The 11,845-nt window shown below is 39.6% G+C and overlaps 1 protein-coding gene across 1 annotated transcript in view; it reads right to left on the reverse strand.

Moving 5' to 3' along the window:
* The window catches only part of FSCN1 (fascin actin-bundling protein 1), a 38,182-nt gene extending 30,958 nt beyond the window's left edge, over positions 1-7,224 (reverse strand). The window contains exon 1 of the mRNA XM_078776273.1: positions 6,143-7,224. Coding sequence (XP_078632399.1) covers positions 6,143-6,965 — 823 coding nt within the window. The 5' untranslated portion in view covers positions 6,966-7,224. The remainder of the gene's footprint in view (positions 1-6,142) is intronic.
* Between the last annotated feature and the right edge of the window lie 4,621 nt (positions 7,225-11,845).

Raw genomic sequence — 11,845 nt, forward strand, 5'->3', positions numbered from 1 at the left:
CTTCCACGAGCTTGGAATCTGAATCCAAAACAAAACAAGAAAATGCAAATATGCTAAAACCACAAAAACCTTCAAAATGGAAAGGATAGAAAAAAACACCATCAGATATAACATTAGATAGGAAAGGTTAGAAAAGAAGAAAAGACAAGAAAATGTGAAGAATTCATCACAAACAAGGAAATTTAATCATCTAATTTGGAAAAAATAAATAAAATTATTTCGCAAAACCAAATAACAAAATACTAAATAAAAAGAAACAAATTTCATATATATATATATATATATATATATATTAACAACGATATTACTGAAGAACTCCAAATAAATCAGTGAACATAGATACCTCACCTGACATCACCACCCACCTTGCTCTGAACAGGGCACCAATGAGTCACGTGGCAAGACAAAGGTAGGCGATTGGTAACAAAGCTCGTTGGTAACAAACAATCATGGAGTTGGTGTTTACACAGCAGGAGAGAGATCACATTTATCATTAACCATTCCAGGATCACAGGCCACGGCTAAACTAGTTTGTGAAATAAACTGATCAGAGGTGGGACCAGAAAAAACCCCACATCAATTGGACAATATGTTTGAACATCCCAGTTGAAACCTTTCATGAAACAAAATATCAAATATTAATGCAAATCCATTTAAATACGAAGAGGATAGTGTAGATGTGGAGTGGGTTGGGGTGGAGGGGCTAGGAAGGCAGGCTGACAACATGACAATCCGAATCACCCTCCCTCCTCCACCCCCCTAAGGTCCACCTCCTTCCAAATGCCCAGTTTATCCTCCCTGAGAGTTTGCTTCTGCATCCATCTTGTCCATCCCATGTGTCCTCCCCTACCCCACAATCCTCCCCACATCCCCCTCTATTTTGTCCTTTAACACTGCTGTGGGTGTTTCATCCCCTCTTTCTACTCGTCCTTTTGTTCTGTTGTGTCCTGATCCGTTCTGTATTCTAGCTCTTCCACGAACGTTTGTGTTCTATCCTCCAAATGCTGAATGTTCTGTAAGGAAGCAGCAGGTACCATCTTTAAAGCATTTGATATGACTTGTCTTGGGTCAGAACCGAACCACCGATCTCCAGCTCCAGGACTCTCAAACTTGTTTTATGCCGTGCAGAGCCTGATTAGACTTTCAGGTAATTTTAAATGGTGGTTCAAGTGACAAGCGTGGTAACTTGGCAAGTGCAGTATGCTAAACACCATCATCATGAGTTGGGCGCAAACTTCATCCTGCAGTAGACTAAAACAGGATGATGATGATGCAAGGAAATAAAATAATTCTGCGGCCTTCTTCTCGGTCTTCCCCGAGTTCAACAAAAACTTCTTATTTGGCCGAAAGCTTGGCTGAAAATAAACGATCAATCGTCTTGACGCTACGTCCGCAACTTATTTAATTTCTTCAGATATATATATATATATATATATATATATATATATATATATATATATATATATATATATATATACTTCCAAATTTAGTTCTTAAACAGTACGCTTATACATAAAATTGATCGAAGTCGTTCAAAAGTTTTTTGTTGTGAAGATAGTTTTGGTTTTTGATTTTTGCCTTTTTTAATACAAAATCATAGCTCATGGAAGAGTGAAGTGACAGAGGATAAAATGGCAACATATACAACAACACAACAGGAAAGGGATTGAAGAAAGGAAAGGAGGAAAGGAAAGAGGAAACAAAGTAACCTGAAAATATGAGGCTTATGTGGTTGGGTTAGGGAGGGCTAAACAAGTGCGTGAGGGTTTAATGAGAGTAGAAGTTATTGTGCATACAGACGGGGTGACATGAGATGGTGGTGCCCCGACCAGCAACTAGGGGCACTGGAATGAAGAGTGTGATCTGAACCACCTCTGCCTCTGCAAGGCGGTTCCTCAAACACAGGAGAAAAGAACAAAAGAGTGGAGGAGGGAAGCAACCCTGGATTTTGGGATAGAGTTTGTTATAGAATTGTATTTACTTTCCAATGCAATGTGGCAGGTATATTAGTCTCTCAACCTTCAGTTGTACTACTATATCTCACAATATATTTTCAACTCAAACATTTGCGTCACAAGTATGAACTGTTATTATTAAAAGGAAAAATACATTCTTCTGATTTTCACCAAAACCACTTCGATAAAGTCCTCAAGCGTTATCCTATTCCAGATATGGTCTTTACTCCTTCAACTATATCCTGTCTTCCAAATAACTACCCCAAAATACAGATAATCAGTGCCTGGGATCCAAAAGCCATCCTTCCGATGGGGTACAGCCATGGCCAAAAATATTGGCCCCTTGCACTTTTTTCAAATAATGCACCATTTCCTCCAGAAAATTGCTGAAATTTAAAAAATCTTTTGGTATCCACATTTGTATTTCTTTAGTTTGCAGTGGAACAAAACAAATAAGCTGAAAAAATTACGAAATATTGGCTTATTCCACACAGAAATACTAAAATGGCATGGACAATATTATTGGCACCTTTTAAAAGTTGTTAGAAATAATTAGATTTCAAGCAGGTGATTCTCTACTTTGGAAATGAACTCACCTGTGGTAAGTTGCAGGTGCTTGCAGTATAAAAATCACTCATTCAACCAGTTTGAACAGAGAAAAGGAGTCATTCTGCTGTTTTCTGTCACTGTGTGTACCGCAAAGAGCATGGAGAAAGGAAAGAAAATCAGAGAATTGTCTGAGGAGGTCAAACACAAGATTGTAGCCAAGCATGGACAAGCTCAAGGCTACAAGTCCATCTCCAGAGACCTTGATGTTCCTGTGTCCACCGTAATGTTATCAGGAAGTTTAAAGCCCATAGCACTGTAGCCAACCTCCCTGGACATGGCCGCAAGAGAAAACTTGATCGAAGATTGCAGCAAAGCATTGGTCGAATGGTGGAGAAAGCACCTCGATCAACTGCCAAACAGATTCAAGCTGATCTTCAGACATAAGGTATGACAGTTTCAACTCGCACCATCCGTCGCCAACTCAATGAAAGGGGGTTCTCTGGTAGGAGACCCAGGAGGACCCCACTGCTGAGAAAGAGACATAAGAAAGTCCAAATGGAGTTTGCCAAAACACACCTGAACAAACCAAAATCCTTCTGGGATAATGTCCTGTGGACAGATGAGACCAAATTGGAGCTTTTTGTAAACCACATCATCTCTATGCTTGCAGAAAACAAAATGAAGCCTTCAAAGAAAAGAACACCTTCCCCACAGTCAAACATGGAGGAGGTTCAGTGATGTTTTGTGGTTGCTGTGCTGCATCTGGCACTGGGTGCCTTGAATGTGTGCATGGCATCATGAAATCAGGAGATTACCAGGGCATTTTGGAGCGCAATGTTCAACCCAGTGTCAGAAAGCTGGGTCTCCGTCGAAGGTCATGGGTCTTGCAGCAGGACAATGATTCCAAACACATTTCAAAAAAGCACCCATGAATGGTTCAAGACAAAACGCTGCACTGTTTTGAAGTAGCCAACAAAGAGTCCAGATCTAAATCGCATTGAACACCTGTAGGGAGATCTGAAAACAGCAGTTGGGAGAAGGCACTCTTCAAATCTGGGAGAACTGGAGCAGTTTGCACAAGAAGAGTGGGCCAAACTACCAGTAGAGAGGTGCAGGAAGCTCATTCACGGCTACAGGAAGTGCTTAACTGCAGTTATTTTGTCCAAAGATAAACCAAACCAAATAATAAGTCAATGGTGTCAATAATTTTGTCAATGCTATTTCTTTTTATTTTCTGATTTAAAATGATATATTAAGTGCTGAATCAAAAACAAAGGTTCTGTAACATTAACAGTGAAATAAAGAATTGTGGAGACCAAATACTTTTGTCAATTTCAACTTATTTTTAGAGAAAATTGTGAGTTATTTGAAAAAAGTGCAAAGGGGGCAATATTTTTGGCCACAACTGTACATAGTAAACATAACCCTGGTTTATCTGTGCATGATGCTGTGGGTATTAAAGATCCCAAGGTACATATTGTGTGTGGATACCTTGCCTAGACACACAAGATCTAAAAGTTAATTATATAGGGATGGTGAAGTTGTTGGTAAGAATATAATTGGTATAGAGAAGGTAAATAAAATGATAACATTTATGGAGTGTTAATAGTTGATGCAGCACAGTCAGAGTGGATCCCGTGTAGCGTGTTCAAATCGGTTTCCGAGTATCCATGGGCTATGTGCTCGGATGGGTGCACCAAACAGGTCACATTCCGGCAGGTGGCAAGTGACAGGCGTGGTGGTCACAAATTACCCAAACAGCTAAACAACAAAAACAATCGACATTTCACAAAGGAAAGCCTAAACAGCAAAGCAAGTTGCAACTGAAACATCATGAGCGACTTCAAACACCTGAAAATGACATGAAACACACAAACCACATTACAGCAGCAAGGGGGTCATTAAACTGACAGACATTTAAACGGAGTGTCATTTGACATGACAAGAGTCACAAAACTAGACCGGCGCTTGGTAGAGCACATAACTCCACCAGGCTGAACAGTTTACGTTTTGTATCCCACCGATACCGTGATAGGTCGGATCTGGATTCAGATCTTCACCAAAATCGAATCGATTTGTCCTTGTCACACACCCAACCTGTCCACCAAGTTTCATTCAAATCCGTCCATAACTTTGAGATATCCTGCTCTATATCAGTTTTAGCCCAAGCTACCCTGTTCTCAAATCTCAATTCGAGTCTCAATCAATCTCAATATGAATCAATCTCTGAATCAATCTCTGAATCAATCTCAATCAATCAATGAATCTCAATCAATCAATCAATCTCAATCAATCAATCTCAATCAATCAATCTCTGAATCAATCTCAATCAATCAATCTCTGAATCAATCTCAATCAATCTCTGAATCTATTTCAATCAATCAATCTCTGAATCAATCTCAATCTCTGAATCACTCTCAATCAATCTCTGAATCAATCTCAATCAACCAATCAATCTCAATCAATCGATCAATCTCAATCAATCAATCTCAATCAATCAATCAATCAATCTCAATCAATCGATCAATCTCAATCAATCAATGTCTGAATCAATCAATCTCTGAATCAATCAATCTCTGAATCAATCAATCTCTGAATCAATCAATCTCTGAATCAATCAATCTCTGAATCAATCTCAATCAATCAATGAATCTCAATCAATCGATCAATCTCAATCAATCGATCAATCTCAATCAATCAATGTCTGAATCAATCAATCTCTGAATCAATCAATCTCTGAATCAATCAATCTCTGAATCAATCAATCTCTGAATCAATCAATCTCTGAATCAATCTCAATCAATCAATGAATCTCAATCAATCGATCAATCTCAATCAATCGATCAATCTCAATCAATCAATGTCTGAATCAATCAATCTCTGAATCAATCAATCTCTGAATCAATCAATCTCTGAATCAATCAATCTCTGAATCAATCAATCTCTGAATCAATCGCAATCCGAATCATAATCTGAATAATGAATGAATGAATGATCGTTTTAAGGCCATTTTCCCCGCTAGGGTGGGGGTTAGCCTTGCGGGCCCCATGACAATCATGGTTCCCTGTTTGAGGCAATGTTTTTTTTTATGGCCGGATGCCCTTCCTGACGCCAACCCTTGGTCGCCTCTTCGATGCGCAGGGATACGGTGTACCTATTCTAAACCGGGGTACACACCGGGATCATTCATCCCAGCGAGCTGGTACTCAATTAGCCGACCTCGGAAGGATGATCAGGCTGAGTCAACCCCCCTGGCGTTAATTCAGCGATCGACCGGGATTCGAACCCAGGATTCTAGGTATCCCAAGCCGGCACCCTAACCACTAAGCCAACACCAGGCTATGATTCAGATTCTGAATCATAATCTGAGGCTTATCACTCAATGGTGAAGAATCACGTAAAATAATTCTCTGATCCGGATTCGGATCTTCACCAAAATGGAACTCTTCCTCGGCACACACACAACCTTTCCATCAAGTTTAGTCCGGATTCGTCCACAACTTATTGAGATATCCTGTTCACAGACAGACAGGGGTGAAAACATCCTCCACCCACCTTCAGTGGCGGAGGTAATTAGGAACAAGAGCAAAGACGTAAGGTAAGGAGAAGGGAATAAATGAATGGAGTGTAGACCTTACTCTGTTTGGTGGACACGTTGCGCCCATTGCTTGCCCGAAGCACGACCTGGGGACGACTCTCCTGTAATTCGAACACCTCGTTCTTCCCGGCCTTGCCCACAGCCTTGGAGCTCTTCACGCTTCCCCGGGGTCCCACGGCGCTCAAGAAGCGACCTTGGCAGTCCCGGAACGCCACCTTTCCGCCGACGAACTCGAGCGTGAACAGAGCCTCGGAACTGGGCTCGCGGACCAGGGATCCGTCTCCCAGGAGCAGCCGATTGTCGCTGGTCTTGAGCAGGTAACGCCGTTCGTGAAAGTCCAAGGTGACCAGGGAGGTCACGCCCCAAGGTACGTCGGCGTTTACCGCCAGCTCGTCCTCGAGAAGCTGCGCGTAGCGCTTTCGACCTACGTGGAAGAGGTTCACCTGAGGATGCATCGCCAGGTGGACGCTCCACAGCTCGCCCGGCCCCATGCTTTGCGCGAAGCAGCTCAAGCGGTCTTCGCTCCCGCCGAGGTACCTCCCGTGGGTCTGAGACTGGATCGCCCATTTGCCGTCCGCCTGAGCCTGGACCACGAAGCGACAATCGCCGTCGTCGCGCTCCTCGGCGTCGCAAGAGATGTTCCCGTTGCGATCAGCGGCCAGGTAGCGCCCGAGGTGGCTCTTGAAGAACACCGCCCCGCCATCCTCGGCCTCCTGCTCCATGGTCCAGATCTGCTTCTTCTTCATGCTGGTCCCCGACGCATTCACCTTGAAGCCGAAACTCTCTGCGGTGAGGTATTTGTTTCCACCATTTAGAAGTCCGAAATGGATTTTCATACCGTCTCCGTTGGTCTTGCAAGACATTCCGAGCACAATCGAGACGATGCGTAGCACAAGATCTCGGCTCTTCCTTTCCTCCCTTTGTTGTGCCGCTTCGGACCTCGGAAAAAAGCGCGCAAATTACTGAGGGATATGGATATTAAATGGCTGAATGCGACAGGTTCCAATTAAAGCGAATTAAAATAAAAGGTGAATTTAGAGAACAATGCGCGAACTTCGCTATCTGCGCTAACGGTGCCCGAATCTCTCAGCTTGCACAAAGCCTAAATCCCCGCCTCTCACCACGCCTTGAAAAGCTGCTTCCAATCAGCGATTCGCTCATGATACTATCCCCGCCTCTAACCACGCCCTAAAATACTGCCTCCAATCAACGATTCGCTCATGATACTATCCCCGCCTCTAACCACGCCCTAAAATACTGCCTCCAATCAGCGATTCGCTCATGATACTATCCCCGCCTACTATCGATTATTTTCCCACTTCCCCTACACACTTCTCCGCCTATCGAATAAGTCTCCGCCTCTTCCTGTCCCGCTTTAAACCAGTCATTATTTCCACATCCACTGTGGAAACAAACTCCACCCATCGAGCCTTTTCCACTCCATCCTCCGGCTTATCGCTCGCTGACCTTTTCAATGGTCATTGAGGTGTTCGTCGGCATGGATTCGAGATCTACCTGTGTTTTGTCGTTCTGCTTGTCTATCTCCTTTTCCCATTGTGCTTTTGCGCACCTCTTTTCGTTATAATATACCTTTTCCCTCAGCCTTTAATATTATATTTGTCATAAAGATACAATTTTGTTACCCTCATATCATTAGTCAAAATACCTCCCTTATTAAGATGTACGTATCCACATCATAAGACACGTATTCATTCAAATCTACCTGATCACCCCCATTACAGGAAAGAACACGTCAACGCTTCTTCCCATCTAATTAGGATTCCTGGACAATGCGCAAATACAACATACGTCATACGCGCAGAAATGGCGAATGGGCCGCTCAATCTGCTACCCGCCAGGCACTTTACCGGTGCTGACGTCACGACACGAATTTGTCAGATAGCAATCTGGATCGACTGGAGTACACCTATTATAAACCTCTGCCCTTTGGTGGCGTGGCGTGCTCACTGAGCATTTTGTATTGTGTTTTGTATGATGGTTCTGTAGTCCAATGCGGGACCCCCAGCGTCTACCACAAACATCACAGGTACAGACCGGTCCTTGCGGAGGTGGACGCTGGCTGGTTTTCCTTTCTTGCCTCCTCTATCTCTGGATAGCAAGTCTCCCACATTCAAAGTGGTCCAGGCCCTTGTAGTCAGGTTCACTGTCAATAAATTATATTTCGTTCAAAATCATGGTAGATTAGCAAACCTATACATTTTTGGAAAGGTTATAGCATAAGGAAACTAAAAATCAATGTTTACATTTGGAGAGATACCTGTATGGCGGCCATTTTGGAATTTCAAAATGGCCACTGTAAAATACATATTTTGTTCTATTTCTGCCTCTAATTACCCTAAAAACTTTTTAAAATATACTAAACCTATATTTTCAGGGACAAGGAATCCAATGAAAGTATCAAATTAGTGCTATGGGGAATGGTAAGACACGAATCAAAGGTTTTGAATTGCAAAATACTGTCTTTATATTCGCGATAAGTTGCATAATCAAATACATGTTATCATTTTGTACAGGCAGTTAATAACATCAAAATGTGTCACAATAATTCATATCACCAAACATACACAGGCAGTCAGCAAAATCATATATACACATGCGGTCAGTATAACTTCACATCTACACAGGCAGTCAATGACAAAATATACACAGGCAGTCAATGGCATCAAACATACACGATTACAGAATATGCCATTTAGAGTTCGTCATCACTGTCCTGTGTGTCGTATCCGACAATATAGTCCGCATCGTTTTCACAGTCAGTTCCACACAAGCAAAGGTCGGTCAAATTGATTGGCAAATCGAATTGGTCGAATGGTCGATCGAATCGAATTCGATGAATCGAATCGAATCGAATCGATCGAATGGTCGACCGAAGCGATTGGTCGAATGGTCGAATTGGTCGAATGGAATTGGTCGATTGGTCGAATTGGTCGAATCGAATTGGTCGGAATTGGCAAATGTAAACATTGATTTTCAGATTTTCCATGTAATAACGTTTCCAAAAATGTATAGGTTTGCTAATCTACCATGATTTTGAATGAAAAAACATAGTGAACCTGACTATTGCGGAAAATGTTATGCCAAGCCGACCTCTTTGTGGCCTGATATTTTGTAGTTGACAACTGCGATGCAGCAAAACTTGAGTGTAGATTTAAGGACGTCCTCATAACGCTTTCTTTGTTCATCACGTGACCATTTACCATATACATATTCTACATACAGTGACCTGTAAAAGTATTCATCCCCTTTCCCTTCCAAGGTTTTCACATTTTTATGCCACCTGAGCTTATTTCATGATGCTTTCAAATCAAACGTAATATGTAGAGTATTCACCAACTACACCAAAGCAATAAAGCTAAACAAAATGCACATAAAATGAGAATAAGTTAGATTAACAGAGAAAATCAAATGATTCTCAGTTGTATAAGTATTCAAACCCTTTGCCTAATTAACCCTAAACAACTTCAGCAGCAAATTATTATTTGTTTGAAAGGTTAATTATTTGTTTGAAAGGTTAATGTAATAATAATAATTTGTTTGTTCAAATTATTAATATTATTATTAATTATTTGTTTGAAACGTTAATGTAATAATAATTATTTGTTTGTTGAAATTATTATTATTAATTATTTATTTGAAAGGTTAATTATTTGTTTGAAAGGTTTATGTAATAATAATTATTTGTTTGTTCAAATTATTAATATTATTATTAATTATTTGTTTGAAACGTTAATGTAATAATAATTATTTGTTTGTTGAAATTATTATTATTAATTATGTGTTTGAAAGGTTAATTATTTGTTTGAAAGGTCAATGTAATAATAATTATTTGTTTGTTCAAATTATTATTATTAATTATTTGTTTAAAAGGTTAATGTAATAATAATAAATTGTTTGTTGAAATTATTATTATTATTATTAATTATTTGTTTGAAACGTTAATGTAATAATAATTATTTGTTTGTTGAAATTATTATTATTAATTATTTGTTTGAGAGGTGAATTATTTGTTTGAAAGGTTAATGTAATAATAATTATTTGTTTGTTCAAATTATTATTATTAATTATTTGTTTAAAAGGTTAATGTAATAATAATTATTTGTTTGTTGAAATTATTATTATTAAATATTTGTTTGAGAGTTTATTTGTTTGAAAGGTTAATGTAATAATAATAATTTGTTTGTTGAAATTATTATTACTAGGGAGATACCCATGCTACGCACGGGTGGGAGGCCAGAAGCAAACAGGCAATGCAGATACGGCGAATGCTAAGCATGAAACCAATAAATTCCACAATCCTGTAGCACCTTCAGTCGCACATCAGACATGGACAGCAAGTTCGTGAAGGACTTCCATGAAAAACGTACCCGTTCACAAACAAACGGGTACGTTCATGCATAGAAACATCGATCGTGGGTCCGTGGCGAATCTGCATATGGCGATCCGCGAAGTTCACGTTCAGAAAGTAGAAGCCATCACGGCATGTCGCATTCACTTGAAGCCGATATCTCTTTTTTCATTCCAAACAACATAACTCCAATTAATCACAAAATAAACTTTTAACAACATTGCTAATGTTTCCTTCATTGTAAAAACTACCAAATCAACAGTTAAAAGGATTTTGAGCCGATAGGTGTTACGGCCTTGGCAAGATCGGTGGAGACAGCGATCTGTTAGCATATACACCGCCCAAATAGCTATGTGGAATTCTCTCATGTAGAGATTAAACTCACGTCGTTTGAACTTTGGCCGAGGTCATTATTTACTTTTAATAATGTTTATATACGAATGATGTTTAATGATGTTTATATTGGTTTTGGGTCGTCCTTTCCGCATATCTCGTGGGATTGTAAGTTGGAGAGACGGCCGTGATGGCGGGAGTGGTTTGGAATTCTCTCAAGTAGGGATTCAACCCGTGTCCTTATAAAAGGTCTTTGTCTGAGGTCACCGAGTATCGAGTACGAAAGGTTAATGTAAAAATAATTATTTGTTTGTTGAAATTATTATGATTAATTATTTGTTTGAAAGGTTAATTATTTGTTTGAAAGGTTAATGTAATAATAACAATTTGTTTGTTGAAATTATTATTATTAATTATTTGTTTGAGAGGTTAATTATTTGTTTGAAAGGTTAATGTAATAATAATTATTTGTTTGTTAAAATTATTATTATTAATTATTTGTTTGAAAGGTTAATTATTTGTTTAAAAGGTTAATGTAATAATAATTATTTGTTTGAGAGGTTATTTGTTTGAAAGGTGAATGTAATAATAATTGTTTGTTTGTTGAAATTATTATTACATTAACCGTAAAAACAAATAACCTCTCAAACAAATAATTAATAATAATAATTTCAACAAACAAATAATTATAATTGTTACATTAACCTTTCAAACAAATAATTAACCTTTCAAACAAATAATTAATAATAATAATTTCAACAAACAAATTATTATTATTACATTGACCTTTCAAACAAATAATCTCTCAAACAAATAATTAATAATAATAATTTCAACAAACAAATAATTATTATTACACTAGCAGAAGTACCTGGCATTGCCGGGCGGGGGAGGGGGGAGGGGAGGGGGAGGGGAGAGGGGAGGGGGAGGGGGAAGGGAAGGGGAATGGGGAGGGGAGGAGAGGAGGGGAGGGGGGAGGGGAGGAGAGGAGGGGAGGGGAGGAGAGGGGGGGAGGGGAGAAGAGGGGGGAGGGTGGAAGGG

This window comes from Myxine glutinosa, chromosome 1 (genome assembly GCF_964187855.1).
Source record: "Myxine glutinosa chromosome 1, kmMyxGlut1.1, whole genome shotgun sequence".
Classification (NCBI taxonomy): domain Eukaryota; kingdom Metazoa; phylum Chordata; class Myxini; order Myxiniformes; family Myxinidae; genus Myxine; species Myxine glutinosa.